Source organism: Periplaneta americana, chromosome 6, assembly GCF_040183065.1.
Source record: "Periplaneta americana isolate PAMFEO1 chromosome 6, P.americana_PAMFEO1_priV1, whole genome shotgun sequence".
Lineage (NCBI taxonomy): Eukaryota > Metazoa > Arthropoda > Insecta > Blattodea > Blattidae > Periplaneta > Periplaneta americana.
In genome coordinates, this window is record NC_091122.1 from 1,749,920 (window position 1) to 1,773,700 (window position 23,781).

General features: G+C 36.7%; 2 protein-coding genes across 3 annotated transcripts in view; one reads left to right on the top strand and one right to left on the bottom strand.

The window, feature by feature from the left end:
• Positions 1–4,390: 4,390 nt before the first annotated feature.
• On the bottom strand, positions 4,391–22,749 carry LOC138700888 (sodium channel protein Nach-like). Its single transcript, XM_069827284.1, has 4 exons — positions 22,668–22,749; positions 15,614–15,868; positions 10,889–11,766; positions 4,391–7,995 (listed from the first exon to the last, which is right to left on the bottom strand). Exons 2-4 carry the CDS (start codon positions 15,865–15,867, stop codon positions 7,793–7,795), a joined length of 1,335 nt encoding a protein of 444 aa, XP_069683385.1. The 5' UTR covers position 15,868; positions 22,668–22,749; the 3' UTR covers positions 4,391–7,792.
• if (integrin subunit alpha inflated) overlaps positions 22,720–23,781 on the top strand; it is a 97,957-nt gene continuing 96,895 nt past the window's right edge. The window contains exon 1 of one of the 2 annotated variants that reach the window (XM_069827283.1): positions 22,720–23,030. In XM_069827283.1, the coding sequence (XP_069683384.1) occupies positions 22,879–23,030 (152 nt within the window). In that variant the 5' untranslated portion in view covers positions 22,720–22,878. The remainder of the gene's footprint in view (positions 23,031–23,781) is intronic. The other variant, XM_069827282.1, reaches the window with a different exon arrangement.

Sequence of the window (23,781 nt, forward strand, 5' to 3'; positions counted from 1 at the left end):
TGTTTCAGTTCCAATACAACTGAAAAAGAGATTTCCAATCAAAATAAGGTACAGCACCTGTGTTATATGCAGGGGGGAAAAGTTGCAATCATCTCCTAAATAGCACAGCTATCCATTTCGTTCTGAGAACAGCTTGTTCAATGTAACTGTCGCTTACCCTGCAAGATGCTGAAATTCTCTTCCCATCACTAAATTATTTTACAGGCATGTTGCTATGTGTGGGCGTGGTCTTTTGACACCAAATCTTCATTCCAAGTAAAATTCTCGCAATGGATTTGTAGATGTACACATAGTTTCGAGGTAAAACTAAATTCATTTTATGAATATGATTCAGTAGGCCTATAGCCTATTAAAATTGAACATTTCATTTGTGAACTCAGTACATGCGTCTAAGTACCCTTTGTTACAAATCTTCCTTGCAGTTATGTCCACAGAGGCAAGGAGAAGGAACTGACGCTTTTTGATGGTTTAATGCACTTAATCCAAATACGAGCGGTAAACACCATATAGTCTTGCCATTTAACTTAATGTTGCTTCAAGAAAAATGTAACTAGTTTAAACACTAGATTTCGACGGGTGTGCTATTTGGATTTGATTTAGGATGCTGTAACACCTAAGCTTTCATCTTTTGAAGGGTGAACAGGCTAAAAAGCATTGGGTATTCCTTCTTCATATTTAAGCATGGTGTTAATTTTATGTCGTGAAACATTTTATTAGTCATTCAGTAGCAGCAGCAGCAGCATGATCATAACACGCTGATCTGGAATACTGTGGTATCCTTGATTCCTACCTGATCTTTCTACATTGTTGAAAAATGTAATTCACTGTTAACTTAATCAGATGAAGCTGTAAATTATGTCATATGAGAGTCCACTGTTGTCTCAAATTTTTCACATCAGGTGCAAAGTTGTTTTTGTATCTTCTCTTGATTTTTTTGTTATTTTGGCCCAGACACAAAGTTGGTATGGATACCGTTGTACAACTCTGTGATTAACGTCTAATAAGACAGCTCTAAAACAGACATTCCTTCTTACCCTTAGTTTCAGCTAAAAAATCCAGGTATGACCCCAGGTGGTAATTCTTAGTTTCGCATTTTGATTTGCAGCACACACACACACACACACACACACACACACACACACACACACACACACACACACACAGCCCTAAAAATGCAGCAATATACACAGACAGTAAAGTTACACTAGATTCACTACGGAACACTAAAAACCATAATCAATTAATAGAATCAATTAGGGAGAAATTCAGAATACTAAGCAAACAAAACTGGACAATAGATATAGGATGGGTTAAGGCTCACATAGGGATACAAGGGAATGAAATGGCCGACAAACTGGCAAAAAGGGCAACAGTACTAGAAGGGTTGGAGTGCTACAAAAAGGTCCCAAAAAGTACCATCCAGAAAATATTGCGATAGGAAAGTATAGCAAAATGGGAAAATGAATGGAGAAACACCACGAAAGGAGAAGAAACCAGACAATACTTTCCTACAGTCGCAAAAAGACTTAAACTAAGGATAACACTGACACCAAACCTCACTACAATGTTAACAGGACATGGACGACTAAGAGCATACTACCAACGATTCCACATCACTGAAGACTCAACCTGTTCCTGTAGAGGAGGGGAGCAAACAGTTAACCACATCCTATATGACTGTAACAAACTCGACGAGGACAGAAAGAAACTAAAAAGAAATATAATTCAAAAGGGAGGAACATGGCCTGCAAATAAAATGCAACTAATAGGAAAGTTCATGAATGAATATCGAAAATTTATTAATGCTATTGAGTTAGAGAATTTATAAGGGTATAAGTGTTACAATGTTAAGTGTCAAGATATCGGTATGTTAAAAACTATCACATTTTAAACAATCTGTACGAACATATTGAAGAGAGAAGCTTCATTGCAGTGGTCATGAGGCTTCTATCTTGTGTGTTGTGCATCGGTGTATTCTATGGGTGGAGATGAATGAGGGTAGAAGTGAGTGAAAGAGGAGGTGATGACATATGAATTAGAGCTTAATGGTGAATTAAGTATGCATTGTCTATCTGTAGCAGTATCTTTGTATTTTTTTTTAAAGTATGGGCTATTGTTGCCTATAGTGATACATTTTCAAATGATAAGATAACGGATATGTTTATTTTTCTTTTTTTATTTTCTTTTTATTTATTTATTTTTTTTTTTACAAAAACAATAGTTATTATCTATGAATATGAACTATAAAACTGGACAAACATCCCGAACATTAACTATTATTACTGCATAGTATATAAATAAGAAAAATATTTATAAAAACCTAATAAGAAAACCAAGGCATGTAGTATTACGCTGTGTAATGGAACATGTTGTATGATGAAAAAAAAACACACAAAAACACACACACAGACAGACAGACAGACAGACACAGAGACAGAGACAGACGAGCTAAATACGAAAAACTGACGTCGGGTACAATGTGCAAAACCAGTTATACATAGACTGAACAAACAACCTGCAACTACAGTGAAGTGTATTGAACTGACTACGTAGGTATGCTGGAAAGCTGTATTTAATTTGACTTAACCTTGGTCGACAAACCTCATCAAATGCATCAGTATTGGCAGTTACGATAACTTAATCCCTTGGTCAAAGAATTTTATTTTATAATAATTAAAACGTTTGATGCAATGCTCAGAGGTGGAACATACTTCAGTCAGTGCACCATTCCGAAATTAGTCCCAGCCCGCAACAAAATCTTCTCTATGGTTCACTCAGCATATTTATCATCACTTTAATATTTCAGTAGTTCTCTCTCTCCTCCCCCTCCCCTCTCTCTGTCTGAAATGCTACTAGTTGAATTGAAGTAAGTCTTCTAATTTTCAGAAAATATTTGTCTTATGGAGACACCACCATGGCTGCGAATATTTCGCGTTGGTGTGGGGAGGCCTTTACAGCATATACAAGAGATGGCAGGAGTAATGAGAGATTGTGCTGCCATCTGCTAAGACATATAATCAAAATCGTATAATCATATAATAATAATAATAATAATAATATAATCGTATAATCAAAATTTGTTTGAAAAGGCGACTGGATTATCCAACAAATTTGATCCATTCCGAATTAAATGTTTTTAGAATTGACCAAATTTATAAATACTCTTTAATGAAATTCTATCATAAAAATAGAATGAAATTTGTAACTCAGCCACATGCTCATAATACAAGACGAAATGAAATTCTTAAATTAGTTGAACTTAAATATTTCACATCTGCTGCTTCACTACACAGTACAAATTATGGTCCACGTCTATATAATTCGATAATAAAATTTCATCCAGAATTGACTACTTTAAGCAATGAAATTTTCAGATCCAGAATTAAAAAATTTATATGACAGACTTCCCTGTATATACATTATGTACCATGTATTATAAAACAAGTTTATTTCTATCCTAAGTGTATTTTTCTATCTTATCTTGGTTACTATATCAACATGACCTGCACTAATTATACTACTAATAATAATTTAATATTAATCCATCAATCTCAACATCGTCTCTTTTTTCACTCAGTTATTACTAGTATTATTATTTATTAATTTTATTACAATCTTTATGTGAGCTTTTTCTGAAGTATCTTGTCTACAAAGTATGTGTATCTATGTAATGGAACTGTCCCCGAACACGAGCTTTGCTCTTTCGGGGTATTTTAATGTAACGTTTTTATGTATTTGTTATTATTAAATTAAATCTAAATATATTTGCTAACACTTACTAATATTGTTAAGTATAGAAAAGTTTCTTCTTAGTTCAGATTCACAATTCAAGTCGTAGGACAATATTACTAGTGGAAAAATGTGACTACATTTCGTTTTCTAGGAACAGGCACGCTACAGTTACACACGTTTGCCTTTGTCTTCAACAAGAACGATACCTTCACTGACTCTCCCATTCACTATCAAAAGTCCATTGCCATTCTTAATGGCTCTTTGGAAAATAATACTGATTTATAACTGAATAACTTAAGATAAGAACAAATAAAATACAGTTTGATAGTCTACTATCGGCAATAACATTATTTTACGAGTCTAATAATATTAGTCAATTGAAATTTCTTGGTCGCAGACATCTCATTTTCCTCGTATGGCAATGTGATATACTACCACACACAGAATGCGCTTACAGCAGGTTTATGGATATCTCCGAAATGTCAGTAGAGCTCGGATTTTATCTAATTACATATTCTGTTCCTGTAATATGTAGCTATAAGAAAAGATAAAATGTCGACGAACCACACCAAAGGGATCATTATTACAAAATCTTAAGTACCATAATATTTATACATATTTTGGCATATGTTACATCATAATGACTTAAAAGTGAATATGGGTATTTGAGTATATTAAAATGCAATATTCTACAGTCATTTGTTCTTTATTATTTCCTGTTGTAGTCAACATCGACTTTCAGGAGGCCCTGGAAATTATAACATGAAATTAAATAACATTGTTGATACATCATGAAGGCCAAAATCTAGACATTTCATGCAATAGGCCTCAACATTAAGCATTAAGTTTTTACTCAAGATGACCAGGGCAGAAAATGTAGGCGTATGCTGATGCAAATGACAGTATATTGTATTGGAATTCGGGAAACATCGGGATGCAAGATTGCAACAGGGACGTTGCAGGAAACACGATTTTTAAGCTCGAATCAGAAGATAATTATAACAATCCTAACAGATCCTCTTCTTACTTGACTGGCAAACTATTATTTGTCACCAAGAAGAGATTCTTCGTAGAATTGTGTTCTCCATTTCTGAAAGAATAGTATTCCCTTAATTTCTATGAAGATGTGTTTCATGGCTCCAAAGATATAGGACGAGTACTCATCCTCATGAGTTGCTAGGAAGTCCCTGAGAGTGGGAAGCGATACCACAAGTTTAATTTTGTTTATCGTCGCTTCAGTCTTACCCTGGATGTTGAACATAGCTAAAGTTGGATTATGGAGATTAGAATTTTACAAAAATCAAAAAATATCGAATAGGCACGCAAGACTTGCAAGCTAAGAGGCGAACTCATTCCTGTTAAACTTTATGTCTCAAAAGTCTGATAAAAAATATTCGAATAAGCTAATAAAAAAATCAGAAAATGAGATAAAATTAAAATAACGTTTGAAAGCACAGCTTGGTTCAGCTGAAACACTCGCGGAGCACAGGTTGGGAACCACTGCGGTAGCGTACTTTTGATTTTTTGTTGTTGAATTTTTATTCCAAACTATTCAATGGCATCCTTACCGCGGTATGTGTTGAACATGTGCACGGTTGTTGGAAATAATTAATATGAAGAGCGCAACATTCCTTGACGGTAAAGAGATAATAGAGCGGAGTACGGAGCCAATAGAACCTCACGCAGGAATGTTGGTACACAGCAAGCTGCAACCTATCCTATAGGCTAGGTCTGTTGGATGCCAGTTTTATGTACGTTTTATATTTTGCTTCTTTCGCACAATGGACAGGTTTACATTCATTTTATGAAATAATTCTTATAGACATGTTTAAGCCTTATTTGTTTGTTTTTTCTTTAAGAAGTTAAAGTCGAGATACAATTCTGTTGATAATGTTTAATTTTGAACAGAAGAATGAAGACCAGCCATTCCTATAACTACTTTCAAGTCTAGCTTCTTTATTGTAGTGTACGCCTGCTTATGATCTACATTCAAGGATTGAGTCCTTTGATAAGACAAGAAGGACCTTTTGGTGATGTGCTCACCAAGGTGTAGAAACCATCATTTACGACTGGATTTAGCAGTATGCTATGTATATTATGCCCGCAGTAACCCTAACGTTTTTAATCATAGATTAGGCATTTTACTAGTTGTTGCAAAGAGAGAGAAAAGATGGAAAACCTTATTTCGGTATACCATTAACTACGTGTCGCGAAAGTCTTCGTTGCCTCGTCGATATGGAAGCCATTGCGACGAACTTGGAAATGGTTCATGTGGCGCATAGCAACAATCGCGTTCAACTATCGCTATTACTTTGACTGACGACTTAGGAGTCGATACTCTAGAGCTACTTGTTCTGATTGATGGGTATTATGCAGGGAGTTGAAACTTGCATACGTCGATACAGTAGTGCTGTGTAACCACGTGACTCATCTCATTATGATTACTATACAGGGAGTTAAACATTTAACGCGTCGATATAGTGCTGGTATGTAACCACATGGCATGGTTACTATACAGGGAGTTTAAACTTTCACGCATGAATATTGTGCTTCTATGTAACCACGTGGTTGTTATGTTTGGTGGGTACGTGCAGGGAGTTTGATCTTGCACAAATCGATATAGTAGACCTAGTACCTTGTAACCAGATGGTTCTTCTGATTATGGTTACTATACAGGGAGTTTAAACTTTCACGCATGAATATTGTGCTTCTATGTAACCACGTGGTTGTTATGTTTGGTGGGTACATGCAGGGAGTTTGATCTTGCACACATCGATATAGTAGGCCTAGTACCTTGTAACCACATGGTTCTTCTGATTATGGTTACTATACAGGGAGTTTAAACTTTCACGCATGAATATTGTGCTTCTATGTAACCACGTGGTTCTTATGTTTGGTGGGTACATGCAGGGAGTTTGATCTTGCACACATCGATATAGTAGGCCTAGTACCTTGTAACCACATGGTTCTTCTGATTATAGTTACTATACAGGGAGTTTAAACTTTCACGAATGAATATTGTGGTTGTATGTAACCACGTGGTTGTTATGTTTGGTGGGTACGTGCAGGGAGTTTGATCTTGCACACATCGATATAGTAGGCCTAGTACCTTGTAACCACATGGTTCTTCTGATTATGGTTACTATACAAGGAGTTTAAACTTTCACGAATGAATATTGTGGTTGTATGTAACCACGTGGTTGTTATGTTTGGTGGGTACATGCAGGGAGTTTGATCTTGCACACATCGATATAGTAGGCCTAGTACTTTGTAACCACATGGTTCTTCTGATTATGGTTACTATACAGGGAGTTTAAACTTTCACGCATGAATATTGTGCTTCTATGTAACCACGTGGTTGTTATGTTTGGTGGGTACGTGCAGGGAGTTTGACCTTGCACACATCGATATAGTAGACCTAGTACTTTGTAACCACATGGTTCTTCTGATTATGGTTACTATACAGAGAGTTTAAACTTTCACGAATGAATGTTGTGCTTGTATGTAACCACGTGGTTGTTATGTTTGGTGGGTACGTGCAGGGAGTTTGACCTTGCACACATCGATATAGTAGACCTAGTACTTTGTAACCACATGGTTCTTCTGATTATGGTTACTATACAGAGAGTTTAAACTTTCACGAATGAATGTTGTGCTTGTATGTAACCACGTGGTTGTTATGTTTGGTGGGTACGTGCAGGGAGTTTGATCTTGCACACATCGATATAGTAGGCCTAGTACCTTGTAACCACATGGTTTTTCTGATTATGGTTACTATACAGGGGTTTAAACTTTCAGTTATCCACATGATACTGCTATGTAACTAGATGGGTGTTATGATGACTAGCACAGTGTTTAGAGTTTTAAGTGCAAAGTTAAGATTTGTAGACTTGTTATGTATCTTCGTGGATGTTCTGATTGATGGCTGTTATACAGGGAGTTTAAACTTACAATGATCCCTGCAATGGTAGGCCTACTGTGCAATACGTGACTCTTCTTATGGTTACCACACAATTCGAAGTGCAAAGTTCATACGTGCAGGCGTCGTGATTGTTTTGATTTATTGATATTGTACAGGGAGTTTAAAATTGTCCGGGACAGTACGATGGTGCTGTGCGACTACGTGACTGTTCTGATTGACGTTTCCAGTTTTCGCTGTTTTCCTGCTTCCTTTGCGCAGGCGCAGGATGAGCCAGTAAGCGATCTCGACGAAGCTCAGCAGACTGGCGCCCACGAACAGCCCGAACGCACTGCCGCAGGACACTGCGAACACAGTATAGTGAGTTAACGATATTTAGTCCCATATGGCAATGGTTCTTCTACTTCAGATATATTTAGGTAGCGTAATTATGATTACAGCCCACTGTCCTTTGGTACACCTGTCGATAAAAGAGAATATTCCACTCGTACCTATGCACCAATGCAGTGCAAGAATTCTTTAAAAGTACAACCAATAAGAGCCGTTAATCACTGTAATATTATCGCTTTAAATGATTGATTGCTGCTTAGCAATTGCTTCGTCGTAAGCACATAATTTAGAAGGTCATGGCTGATTGTACGTAAAATTAAAATTTATACAATAGCAGAAGATTAAAGAATACTGGGCGAAAGTTTCACGACATGGAACCAACAGTACTTATTTCTACAGGGACATCATTTTATTTTTACTAACATTTTTAATATTAACCTGTCTATACCTTTAGAGAACCGGAAACACAGTTTCCTATCCCCTTCCACGACTGGAGTTCGATGATACTGGCGTAAAACACAAACAAATCACTTTACTAGTTATAGGAGGGAAGAAAAGTAGTTCATCCATTTACGTAAACTAGGAAATATCGCGATTTTGAGTTTGATCATTTTCATTAGGTTTTTGTTTAATCAAAGTACAGTACTGTATTAAGAATAAGTGTTTTTACTCACGAAGTGAGTTATCCATGCGAACGTATTCATTATGCAGTGTATATTATACTGTCTACAGCACATTAGCATACGATATAGAGAAAGAAGTTAAATTGAAAAATAATCATAATATGAATATTTAAACACAATTTTGAAAATGGTGGCCGTTCATTTCGATACAGGCTTCAGTTCTTTTGTGCATATTATCGCACTATAGACTATTGCATCTAATTCCAATTGCCAGTTTCGTCCTTCGTACTAGTAACTCATGTTGAAATAATTCTGTACCTACTCTACGTACTGTAAATTCAATCTTCACTTCTGCCCGACCCGAAAATATAAAATTACTCAGACATGCTATCTACTGTCCGTCCGAGTGGTTATGCCGCAGGATTGTAGAAAGGGGGGAAATCACGTGACAGTTAATTACTTAACGAGGCCCTTTTATTTAAGTTAAATTAAACAGCTTATAATATTACGTAAACGTCCAATTCCTAACAGAAATTAATATTTTCAGAAAAGAGCTAAGACAGCCCAGCTTTTACAGAGGGGCGAGCAAAAGCAGGTGGGGGAAATCGGGATGCGACGTAGGCAAACGGACAGTACCTGTGCGAAAATATGATTCAATATTGAAAGCTCTTTCGTCACTGGAAAACGCGAACATATTTCTGGAACGTGCTATACTCACTAACTCAGTACTGTTTACTATCTGCGGTCTTGGTTCTGTGTGGAGTTGGAACTTCATTAGTAGAAGTACATTCAAAAACTCAGGTACAATAAAAATTGAAGTAAAAATAAAATGATGTCCCTGTACAAGTTTACAAAGCGATTCAGTTTTGTATACGTCAAATATTTTTTAAACGAACCTTCAGGCGAGTCTTAGTTGCTGTTGTTTGTACGTGCTCATACTGATTGCTTTGTTTACAACACGAGTCCCCGTCCCTGGACTAATGGAACAAGAGAAACTTCGTACGGATTGCGTGCGATGAGCGCCCAGGACTGTCTAATGTGTTTGTCGACGTATTGTCTGCGGTTATAGGCCTATCTATAATCGTCCACTCAAATGGTTAACGTCGGCAAGTCAAAGAGTTAGACTGTTGGCTGTACCGCAAAGAAACACTCGCTTATCTCTCTAGCAACACTGGGCAAGTGTTTTGTTTATTACAAGTCATCTGATACGCTGCACACTTCTAAGGTGAAGATAAGACCTGAATGCTGACCTCGACTGAACCAAATGACTTTGTATGTAAAGTTGCCTCGTTTAATTATTAGGCAGCGGCATTCCTTTTAAGATTTGCAGGTCTTTATTGCATGCACCGATAAATAAAATGAAAATGCGACGTTGTCACGTCTTGTTTGTTGCTGATATATACTGTATTAATATAGCATGGATATGGGCTAGGCTTAATTGCTCAAAGCATGAGTTAATTTGAAGATTATTTATATTATTTATTTTAAATTAATTATTTAAAGAAATAATTAAATGTTTCTCCATAAGGAAAACCGGAAAGTTTGACTTTTTGTAATAATTCTTTTATTGTTAAGGATTGGCCCTTATTGTAAAAACTATATATTTCACGGCGAATGTAATCACACGTAAAACCATCTACTTTATTAAATTTTGTGACTTTGTGTCCACGCTTTTTAGGTGTCTTAGGTCCCTTTTTTACAGTTTTACTTACAGTATTTCTATTTAATTTAAGAATTTTAGATGTCTCCGAAATTTTTCCTTGACCTAAATTGTTTTTCAGAATATACGTGTGGGCACTGCACACAAACGTTTGACACTGCTTACATAATTTTGGTCTAGCTTTTGAATTTGAATTGTTATTTAACTCTGATTTATTATTATTATTATTATTATTATTATTATTATTATTATTATTATTATTATTACCATCGTCGTTATTGGCGTTCATGGGTATCGGTTCCGACACTTCACTCGCTTCCCACGGCCTCCACATTTTTATTATACACTGAACTGTAATATAATTAATTTTCACTGTGAACTAGAACAAGACACACTGCTAAAATTTGCAACTCCGCGTGGAGTATTGGAGCGGCCTTCAAAAGACTTGACGACGACAATGGACAGCGACATAATTAAAATTATTGAAACTACAAAGCATCCGTCCTCTTTGACACCGCTAGCCTACTAATTGAACGTGGCCACTTTACATATAACAACGGGCAAAATAAGAAACACGCGGTGATATAAAACGAAACATCGCCATGCTGGTGTTACGTCACTCACCCACGAGATCGAGTGGACTGCGCACGAGGACGCGTGCGTAGCGCTCGCTGGGCGGCTGGTCCAGACGGAGCTCTACGACGGCGGGCGCCCAGGGCGCCAGGGCGCTCTTCCTGTGCAAGATGGCGTCTAGCTGCAGGTCCTCGCAGCCGGCCGGACAGTCGCATTTCAGGCCGCCCTGTTGGGGAGCCCAGGGCGCGACGAGGCGTGCCAACTTGTTGTAGTGCGCCCTGACACACAAGAGCCCCGAGATATCGCAGGGGGCGCCCCCCGGCAGCAGCGGCACTGTGCAGTTGCACAGGGCGCGCTGCTCCCGGCGCCGGCACGCCACCACGCAGGCGCTGTACGAGTAGGCGTCGTAGGGCTCCGGGGCGCCCTCCCACGGGAACCTGCAGCGCCGGCGGGCCTCGCCCACGGCCTCCACGCCGGCGTCGTTGCGCGTCTCGTGCACGGCGACCAGCAGCTCGTGGCGCTCGCCCGTCGCCACGTCCAGGGCCAGGGCGCCCGCCTCGCGCGCGCTGCCGCTGGGCACGTCCGCGGCCGAGTGCACGAACACGCGCGCCTCCTGCGTGCCGAGGAGGAGCCCCAGCGAGGGCGGCGCGGCGCCCAGCGTGAGGCAGGCGCCCAGCTCCGAGCGCAGCGGGCGGAACAGCGCGCAGCAGTCCGCGGCCAGGCCGGCGCAGCCCAGCAGCGTCTGCGCGCACGAGCTGCGCACCTCGCGGGCGACGGCGCCGGGGTCGAGCCCCGAGCAGTTCGCGGCGCCCTTCCTGCGCTGCGCCCTGGCGCCGCACGTCTTCTCCAGGTAGGGCGCGTCGGCACCGAAGAAGCCCACGTCGTGCACCAGCTCCTGCTTGTTGAGGTCGAACGCCTCGCCGAACACCCTGTAGCAGGCAGTTCCAAATCATCGTGTTTGACAACACAGAAGAGCACTAAACAGTCTGAAAATATGCAGTAAAACTGTTGAAATATGCGCTAAAAATGAAATATATTTGAGAGATTTATTTGGTTTAATATATGATACACCGGTAAATAATAGTAATATGCGTTACAAGAGCGGTATGTTGACGCTTTCATGTTCGAGGAAAAGATTGAAAAAGCGAAACGTAGTTGAGCTTTTTTAATTTCCGAGAACATGAAAACAAACATACAGCTCGTGTATCGTACATTATTTTGTGCGAAGATCGTTTATTACATACCTGAAAGAGGAATTTCTAATTAGTTGCAATGAAATCTCCACCTTGGTTTCTGTTCAATGACGGCAAATTTCCAAACAAAAATATCTATCTTCAACATTGTTGCTTTAAAATGTTTTCTGTGTTTACTATATTCCAGCAGGCCGTGATATACGTCTGTCTTTTTTTCCCCCCAGTCTATAAATGCGAACTTAAAACAAACGGTAAGGTTATGTAATGATTTATATTTTCATTTTAATATTTTAACAATATTATTTATATAACATATTGCAGTAATAACATCGGCATCTGGAATCTTGTTTTTTTCATGGCTTCCTTAATGTTACTTGCATTACAAATGCAGTAACTTTTATGGTGTTGTAGAGTTTACTTAATTTTTGCAAATATTTAAAAACAATAATTAACAGTGCAATTTAGGTGAAATTGCAGTGGTAAGTTTCCAATTTATAATTATTACTATGTTAAACGTCTCTAAAAATAATATGTTAAAAGCCTAAAGCAGTAAAATGAATATGACGCTTAAGCGGTAAGAAGAGGGAAATTGTTATGTGTGTTAGGTTGGGAATACTGAATGTGGTATTTCACACTTACCGCGTATTGGTTCTGTGCGGAAACCAAGCAAATACGCACGATCTCGCACAAAAATAATTTAAAATGATAATTGTCATCAAGTCATCACCATTTTTATTAAATCCTTTCTCTCTATAAACTAATTAATTAATCATTTTACAGACATTTGAATTGGTACATTTTTAACTTTCCAACTTTTGTCTTCAGAAATCCATTTCTTCTATAAATCTTTTCAGCTAGTTTTTTCTTTCGGCATGTTGGCAGTCAAACTTGTAATCAGAGCCCACTAGAAGCATTGTCGTCACAGCTACCTATTTCATGACCTCAACGATATGTGACCTTATTGTCGCAGTTATCTAAATACATTCATTTTCAGTTCTACGAAATCACCTGTGTTTCCAATTCAGCGGTTTTCCCACTAGACCTGTGTTAGTTTAGAGGGTAAAATTTATGAAATTTGTATTGCTGATAAAGGGATTTAGCGGGTTTTTTTGTTACTCACAATGGGAAAATAATTTCACTTTACATTAACACTATAGCAATTTAGCGGTTTCTGCACTGTTTCATAGCGGGTTTTTAAGAATCGAGTTGGCAGCACTGAAATCACAGACAGTCTGGATGATATCTACGTAGACGACGAGTATTTTCACACGGGCTCTTATTTCGTTTGACTCAAATTTTACCAGTGAAGTTCAATTGTTTTTAAGAAGGAACACACATGCCAAATCTATTGTCAACACGAACATAGATCTACTCCGAAAAGCTGTCAGCAAGTACCGCAAAAACTGTTTGGTATCTAGTAAGGTTATACGTGAATTCCACCAAAACCAACCAACATTCTTATACCCTTAAAACTAAAAGAAAGGTATTTTTTTAACAACTTCAAATTAGTGTAACTGAAAATATTGAGAATAGGACCCATGTTTATATGACTTTTTTTTACTCAGAATAATAACAATAACAATAATAGTTTTATTTTCCCTGGCAGAGTTAAGGCCATCAGGCCTTCTCTTCCACTCAACCAGGATCAAATCACATACAGAAAAATAGATACCGGTATAGAAATGTTAACTTAAAAAAATAATAAACATAATTAAGTAAAAAAGAGAGATTAAATACATATACACAATCAGTATTAACTTTAAAATAACAATAATAAAAAATATATAATAAAAAAGAGACTGAATACATAATCACAAACAGGAGAATACATTCTAGTATACAGTATGTTTTCAGAAATAAGCTCCGTAAATGGCGGTAATTCCTCGTGAACACTCTGTATAAAATATCGGTAGTTCGACACGGTGGTAGGCCTATAGCTGCTAAAAAAAGAAGCAACGCGACATGCAGTCATACTTGTTGAGTCACGCATGACCGCGTCACTTACGCACTGTCGGCTACAGGCTCTCCAAAAGGATTTTGTGCGAGATCGTGCGTATTTGTTTGGTTTCCGCACAAAACCAATCCGCGGAAAGTCTAAAATTCCACATTCAGTATTCCCAACCTAACACACATAACAATTTCCCTCTTCCTACCGCTTATGTGACATATTGATTTCACTGCTTTAGGCTTTTTTATAAATTGGAAACTTACCACTGCAATTTCACCTAAATTGCACTGTTAATTATTGTTTTTAAATATTTGCAAAAATTAAGTAAACTGTACAACTTGCCGATGTTATTACTGCAATATTTTATATAAAAATAATATTGTTAAAATATTAAAATGAAAAATAAATCATTACATAACCTTACCGTTTGTTTTAAGTTCGCATTTATAAACTGGGGGGGGGGGGAGACAGACGTATATCACGGCCTGCTGCAGTAGAGTAAACACAGAAAACATTTTAAAGCAACAATGTTGAAGATAGATATTTTTGTTTTGCAAATTTGCCGTCATTGAACAGAAACCGAGGTGGAGATTTCATTGCAACTAATTGGAAATTCCTCTTTCAGGTATGTAATAAACGATCTTCGCACAAAATAATGTACGATACACGAGCGGTATGTTTTCTTTCATTTCTCGGAAATTAAAAAAGCTCAACTACGTTTCGCTTTTTCAAACTTTTCCTCGAACATGAAAACTTCAACACACCGCTCTTGTAACGCATATTACTATTAAGGGTATATGTACCTGAACAACTACAATTATTATCAGAAAATGCAGGCTCTAAATTTCTAAAATTTTATAAAGAAATGAACCCACAATTTGACAGAAATTATAATGTATCACAACAAGACTTATCAGAACTCAAATATCTGATAAAAGTATAAAAAAGGTTACTAATAATATTTTTAAGAATTCACTTTTTACTTTAAATTAAATTTTCCAAAATTTGAAAATTTTCACACATAATATTTCATAACTCCACAACCATTAGAGATAGAATTCTGAAATTTTGTACACTGATTTAACATGAATTTATGCAAAATGTAGACTATAAAAATTCTCATTTCTTTGAAAACAGAAAAATGAGGTCCCAAAACAGTATGTAAATTCTAATATATTTTATATAGGACAAATAAAAAATTAATTGTATTAAAATGAACAATTCTACATGTCTGAGAGTAGTCTACTTTTCAAAAATAAGTGTTTATCACATACTAAAGATGTCAGAGAGTCCATAACAATGTTATGGTTACCAGATTATATAAGTGCAAAATGTCTTTGTTTTTATTTTTCAAAGTCTGATAAAACTGGTTTTAAAAATATTATTAGTAATCTTTTTATACTTTTATCAGATATTTAAGTTCTAATAAATCTTGTTGTGGTACCTTGTAATTTTTGTTCAATTGTGAGTTCATTTTCTTATAAAATTTTAGAAATTTAGAGCCTGCATTTTCTGATAATATTTGTAGTCGTTCAAGTACATATACCCTTAAAGAACTTACGCCAATAAGATTTTTTTCCTTTTTTCTTACACTTCCTCAGTACAATGTTGATTCGTGTTGCGTGTTGCCTATACCTGCGGGCCACCTCCGCCGTCTTGGCGTCGTTGCGCGTCTCGCACACGGACACGGCGGGCAGGCGTGTGGCCCGGCCCAGGTACGAAGTGGACACCACGAAGCTGATGGGCTCGGCCTGGTAACTCTGGTACGACGACAGCACTAGGAGCGCCGCGGCGCCCCACGACAGGGCGCAGCACGCCGCCCAGAAGATGCGACCCACCAGGGGGCCGTGCGCCACGTGCTGAAGTCCGTGGATGGAGCCCAGCTCCATGCTGCAAGCATTACGTCATCAAGATACGAAGTGGAGGGCTTGGCTTTTCGAGGGATGCACCCAGTATGGGTTCTCACACTTAGGAGTGCTTTGGCCCTTTGTGGATTGCTGTCCACGTCCGGCTGGCATTCGTGAATCCGACGCTGATGAGTAAGGAGCGGATTCCTATGTAATTAAATATTCTTTTGCGTGTGATAAAACAAAATTAACAAAGTTAAAAATTCCGAACATGAAGTTTCAAGTTTAAAACTCGAATTTTATTTCACATTTATCTGATGCATGTAACCTATAGGATAAAACATTGTAATAAATATAAATAGATAATTTTCTTAATTAATAACAGTGTATATCTCCAATAAATGATTCCTTAGCATCGCCACAGATACACTTGATTGTACTTGACACTAGGAAGTTATTGAAATTTATATTTTCCCCGCCATTCATAAAATATTTTGATATGATACCTCTTGCACAAAAGGGGAGATCTATAACTGAAACTCAATTAATATATTTCAGTATTATTTGTATTTATTCTGGTATTAATGAACAGTTTGACTCGTAGACATTTTGTTTTTTGCAGCATTAACTTCCCATGATTGTACGAGAAGATTCGAAGAGAACGGCAGTTACGTAGACTTTCAGCTCCCCCCACTACTACCATTAATGCACAACACAATGTCAATACGGCGGTTGCTGTCGTCTGCGATACAACGAACTTTTCTGTTGATTTTCGAGTTTGGCATTTTTTCCGGTTATTATATGCTTATTTAAGTTGTGTTAACTCTCGCTAGTGGTTTTATATTTTATTTTATCCGTCTTAGTATTTATTTTATTATTGTAAATATTTTTGTTTTATCACTATTATTATTATTATTATTATTATTATTATTATTATTATTATTATTAATTATTTTGTATTACAATCTTTGTATCATTTCTGTCACGATTATTCTATTATTATTATTATTATTATTATTATTATTATTATTATTATTATTATTATTAGTATTATTATCAGGGAAAGGATTTATATGTAAATACATATTTACTTATAAAGCTAATATAATTTATATTTTGCATTATCTTTATGTTTCACAATGTGTAGGGTTGAAAAATCCTACTTTTATTTTCCATATTTTTCCATATTTTAGAGTTTAGTACATATTTTCGTTAATTTCCATATATTTTCCATATTTCATATAAAACAGTCCATATTATATTAGGTTTAACAATAAAACAAAACAAAATTCCATTAACTTTTAAAAATACATTTCAACAATAGAGATTTAAACACATGTTCAGTAATCCCTTTAACATCAGAGTTATTTGAAAATTAGCAGTCCTATCAACAATGGGAAAGTAAGTTACAAAACTGTATTAATTTAATTTAAAATTTTTAACAGACTTCAGTTGTGCAGCTCAACAGTTAAATGCCAGTCAGAGTACACATAGGTTCAGTTTTGTAAATCATACTATAAAGACGGTAAATATGCCAAAAGTACGTCATTCAGTCAATTTAAAATCAAAACTAACAAGTTACATTTCAGAATTTAAAGAAGATGGTTTATCAACTGACAATAAAATATTATTTTGTAATTTGTGTCAGTGTGCAGTATCATCTACACAAAAGTTCCTGGTGCAACAACACATTACAACTAGTAAACATCAGGCCAACAAACAACTAAATTCCAAGCAGAGACAATTGTTTTTAACACAACCAACAACATCGAATGTAAGATCTGAGTTTAACATCGACCTGTGCCGTTCTCTCATCTCTGCTGATATTCCTCTCTACAAACTAAAGAATAAGGTCTTCAGGGAATTCCTTGAAAAATATACTCAACATACAATCCCGGATGAGTCAACACTTAGGAAGACGTATGCTCCATCCATCTACGATGAGACAATACAGAAGATAAGAGATGAAATTAAAGATAGTTCAATTTGGGTTTCCATTGATGAGACTCCCGACAAAGAAGGTAGACTTGTTGGTAATGTAGTTATCGGTTTGTTAAGTGAACAATATTCTGAACGAATTCTTTTACATTGTGATGTTCTAGAAAAGTGCAATAACAAAACTATAGTTAAACTGTTCAACGAAGCTATGGGTATCCTGTGGCCAAAGGGTATTATGTACGATAATGTGTTATTCTTTATTAGCGATGCTGCCCCTTATATGGTCAAAGCTGGACAAGCATTATCTGTTGTATATCCTAAATTGACTCATTTTACTTGTGTGGCGCATGCATTTCATCGTGTGGCAGAAGTGGTCAGAGACAATTTCCCTAAAGTAGATTTGTTGATTTCATCAGTGAAAAAAGTATTTCTCAAAGCTCCCAGTAGAGTTAACGTGTTGAAAGAAATGTACCCTGAAATTCCATTGCCACCAAAGCCAATTTTAACTAGATGGGGTACATGGCTAGAAGCAGTTGAATATTATGCCGAACATATAGACTCTATTAACAATGTTCTCCTTGCATTGGACTCTGAAGATGCAGTCTCAATTGATACTGCGAAAACAGTTACCTGTGACATAAGTGTGAAGAATGACTTAGCTCACATTCAGCATACATTTTCATGCATCATAAAAACGCTCAAAAGTCTCCAAAATAGGCACCTTTCACTATCTGAAAGTTTTGAAATTATAAATAGTACTGTGGAACAACTGAATCGTGGTAGAGGTAAAGTTGCAGATGCAGTAAGAGCTAAGGTGGACACTGTACTTTCAAAAAACCCTGGATATGAAGAACTACAAAAGGTTGTTGCTGTGATGAGTGGTGAATCAACAGTGAAGATTAACTTGGACTTATCCCCAGCAGACATTGTGAAATTGAATTATGTACCAGTTACTTCTTGTGACGTCGAACGCTCTTTTAGTCAGTATAAATCTATCCTCAGAGACAATAGAAGAAGATTCACTTTTCAGCACTTGAAAGAAATGTTTGTAACCTATTGTTATGGTAACAGACAATAAAAATTGTGTTTTGTTGAAACTACATTGGAAGATAAGGTACGTCCATTATATTTTTTGTTTAGTTTGATTAAAATGTACCAATATTTAACGTACATAGTCATTTTTTTATAATTTTAAGTCCATATTTAATTCCATATTTTGGTAAAAATCCATATTTAATTCCATATTTTGGTAAAAATAACTACATATATATTTACATATTTCATATATTTTTAGTCCATATAAATCCGTTCCCTGATTATTATTATTATTACTACTATTATTTTATATCATCAGCATTATTATTTGAACTCTGTAAAATTTATGTAGACTACTGGACTGTACCCGAGCACGAGCATATGCTCATTTCGGGTATCTATCCAAATGTAAATTCAAATGTAAATTGTAAATAAATTTGAATTTGAAATTTGAAAAAAAAAATTGACATAAACACACATATTTTCACAAAAAAATTATGTAAATATATATTTTCAGGAAATCTATTATAAACACATAAATCTTGGGAGTTTTTTTACTTAAATAATTTTTTACAAGAACTTTTAAATATTTTAAAACTAAATCAATTATATCACTCAGAAGTACGTTATCTTTTTTAAGAATTCTTGGTTGCTTGGTGTTTCTAAGAGCTGTGTGGTGTATCCGTGATCCATTTTTGTAATAGTATCGCCTCAAGTTCTGAGAACTGCTAGACAGCATATCAGTGTTATTATTAGAGAATAAATTAACATGGACAAGGAGGAGAGATCTTGCAACACATAATTCGGAATGTTTATTGTTGCTGAAGATGATTTCATTCCACGCTTTGTTTGTGAAACACAACAGATAAGAGCTCGGGTATGAACATTATTTAATTTAAACAAATCTCACGCCTCTCGCTCATGTCTATCAAGTAAGGCAATACGTCTTGTTGTGATTCCCTGTTATTGGGCTTCGTCAATCGATATCCTTCAAAATATACTGAAAGATGGTTTTTAAAAACGATTTGGCTTTCCTATTAACAAATTTAAGCTTTTTGTGTGACACCATAAAAAACTCGAAACATCCAAAAGCCTGTTGTCTGAAACAGGGAGAGGCATGCTACCAGGTTCAGAAGTACAAGTACTAAGGGACAAATTCCAGAATGTGTTTGGGAAAACAGTGGATATAAAAAAAATGTGTAAAGTTGCTCAAGTATTGGAGGATGTGCCTGTAGGTGAAATTGACGGTGTTTGTGTTTGTGACATTCCTCTCTTTAAATATGCACGTCTGACGTCCTGTGATGTGGAAAGATCGTTTTCACAGCATAAGTTGTTGTTCATAGATAATCGGCATGCATTTGTGATGGGGAATTTGGAGATGATCTTTGTTGTTCACTGCAATTCTCGGCCAACTACTAGCATTCAAGTGTGGTTGGTGAGTACCTAGTAATATTTTTTTTTCAAGCTAAGTAAGGTATTTTTGTCATATAAATTTTTTTTATTTTTAGCAAATATTTTCGTACTTTTTAGCACATAAAAATATATTTAAATTTTTTTAGCACATAAAAATCCGCTCCCTACTGATAAGTGGACCATTCTGCCTCAGTCTCTGATAGAGCAGCCCCAAGGCCTTCCTGTATCAGGATCGGAAATTCGTATTACTCCCAAGACTTCACTCCAGCCCGTGTTTACTGTAGCGGATGAAATGAGGGGGAAACGGGAGTACCCCAAGAGAAAAACCCTTCACGACCTGACCGAGAACCGTACCGGGCCATGACGCAACGCTTATTCATGGCCTTGGCTGCTGTGACGCCAACTTCAAAGTTTTGGCGCACAGTTGTTTTTTTTTTTTGTTTTTTTTTTAAGTTACACTGAACTGTATTGTTGTTCCCGTAACGTTTAGTTTTTTTTTCTTTTAAAATACTATTCTACATATATGCGAAAATACATCACATAAAATTTAAAGCGCATTCATAGTCTTGTTGACGCTATTTTCAAAGACCTGATGCACAGAGTTTTTAAATGGCACTAAACCGTGATTGCTGTTTCTCGTAACTTTAAGTTTTAAATTTTTTCCCCTTTAAATATCCTTTGATAAACTTATGTGAAAAGTAACGAGTGATTTATATAGAACTGACACATTTCTTTCATTAATTGTTTCAAAACGAATTGTGCTAGCGACAACTTATTATACCTAAAATGTAGAGGAATTTTGGGAGATTATTTACCTCTATAGCAAATGTTGAAAATGTCCTCCATCCTGCATAAGGCACAACTCAACACGTCGTTCCATGTTACTGGCCATTCGTTGGAGGACTCTGTTGTCAATAGCTTGAATCTCCTGTGTGATGTTGTGCTTCAGATCGTCCAGTGTCTGGGGACGTGTGGCGTAAACTCTGTCTTTTAAGTAACCCCATAGAAAGAAGTCCGGCGTTGTCAAATCCGGAGATCTCGGTGGCCACAGGTTCCTGGAAATTATTCGGTCGTCAAAGAAACTTGCAATTAGTTCCATGGATTCATTTGATGTATGGCATGTAGCGCCATCTTGCTGAAAATATCCTTGACTCAGCTCTACATCGTCCAGTTGCTCAACAAACTCCATGAAAATCAGTCGGTACTCTGCAGTGTTCACAGTCTGGTTAAAAAAATTGGCTATTTTCACTCACCAGAGAGCTAGTTGTTTCCAATTTGTTTACCAGTCCCAGTATTGTGTTTCTTTTGGGAGGATTGCGAACACCAAATTCTCTCTGGTATGCCCTTTGAGTAGCTGTAATTGAATTCGTAATCCAGTATTGCTTCACAAGGAAGAGTCGTTGATTTAATGTGTACTGCATTTTCACGTTGACACAAAATGTCGAAAACAGCTGCCAACAATAGGAATAAAACATAAACATCTGCGCATCTAGTGCTGCTAACAATAGGAATAAAACATAAACATCTGGGCATCTAGTGACAAGGAATCGAAACTCCAGAACATTCTGCTTAATTTGGTTCTAAAATTGGGTCAGTGCTGCCAACAATAGGAATAAAACATAAACATTTGCGCATCTAGTGACAAGGAATCGAAACTCCAGAACATTCTGCTTAATTTGGTGCTAAAATTGGGTCATTGAATGAATTTCCAACGGAATAATTAAAGAAAGAAATGTGCCAGTTCTATATAAATCACTCTGTACATGACGTACAATTTATTTAATCCGCATTGACTTGTCAGCTGCTGTGAGGTCATTTTTAAAGCTCTACTGCACAGGCTTTTTAAGACGAAGGGCCTACAGGAATGATCAAATGTGTATCAAAATTAACATTTTTTATTTTATCCTAAAAATACTTTTTAAATAGCCGCTGCGCTCCAGTCTCCTTGAATGTCCGGAGTTCGTTTATTTTACATTTGTCAACATTTAATACGTAATATCTCAGACAATAATAGAGATAAAAATTATATGCACAAAACAGATGTATACGTACATTTGAACCTTCACAACAATGTAAACGCAAAGAACAATTTGTTTAAAGCATTTCTTAATTAATTTTTGATGTTTCCAATTCCGCCAACATAATATAATAATTTCTGAATTCCCATAACAATTGTAAAATAAGAAAAATACCAATGTACAACAATGCTTTCCGGCATTGTTAGTAGTAAATATATCCTATATCAGTATAGTAATATTATATACCAATATTCATCAATTCAATGAATATTTGTGAAGGAACTATTAAAAAACCTTTAAAATTAAGATTATTCTAATAATTTTCACACCTCTGTAATCTCGAAACTTTTTGCGTGAATGGTATTTCTACAGAAATGAAAATTGTGCATAAAAAAGATCAACCTGCCCCCTCAAGTGCATACCACCGATCAGCCTAACCTGCGACCGCGACTGGAATCTGCGTTAACGCTGCGTTCTTGTTTTCTTGCGATTGACTAAAAAAGGATTCAAAGTTGCTGGAATACGCGCCCGACTGCCGGCTGCCTGTCCACGCTGTGCGCATGCGTCCGTCGTCACGCAATCGGCGCGCGCTGCGGCAATACGGCCAGTCGGTGATCGCACGCCGCGCAGACGAGACCTGCGCGTTGCCATGACGACGGTGAGGGCGCTGCTGCTGTGGGCGCTGCTGGGCGTCGCGGCGGCCTTCAATGTGGACACGGAGCACGTCATCAGGCACCGGGGCGCGCCGGGCTCCATGTTCGGCTTCAGCGTCGCGCCGCACCGCGACAGGGGCGCCAGCTGGTGAGTCGAAATTACATTAAAGTGTGTTTTATTCAACGACGAGGCGTCTCACAGGAGTTCCTTTACATGCCAGTAAATCTACTGACACGAGCCTGTCGCATTTAAGCACTTAAATGTCATCGACCTAGGCCGGGATCGAACTCGCAACCTCGGGCATAGAAGGCAGCACTATACCCATAATAATAATAATAATAATAATAATAATAATAATAATAATAATAATAATAATAATAATAATATTGGATTGGTGCATAAGGTCATAGCGTTTTTCTGTACTTTCATTTATTTAATATTACTGTAGTGACACGGTCACCATAGCAACGAAAAACCTACGAACTTATGCACCAACGCAATAATAATGATAATAGTCTTGCTACTATTTATTTATTTATTTTGGTGTAGTTAAGGCCATCAGGCCTTCTCTTCCACAACACCAGAAATACAAATATAATAATAGAAAGAAACAGAAAAAATACACTATATACAAAGTAAAGCTACACAAGAAATAAAGAGAGAGAAAAAACACTATAAACAAAGTAAAGCCACACAAAAATATACACAGGTTGCAGTCACACAAACTTTAAATGATTAATTAATTGTATCCTAACTAATTAACTAACATAAGCAAGAAACTTGCAATTTTAATCTAGATTAAAAAAGGAATAGAAAAAAAAACACAAATCAATACTTCTAGCAATACCTAAAAACATTAACTAAGACGAAATTTTCCAATTTAATTTTGAATTGTGGT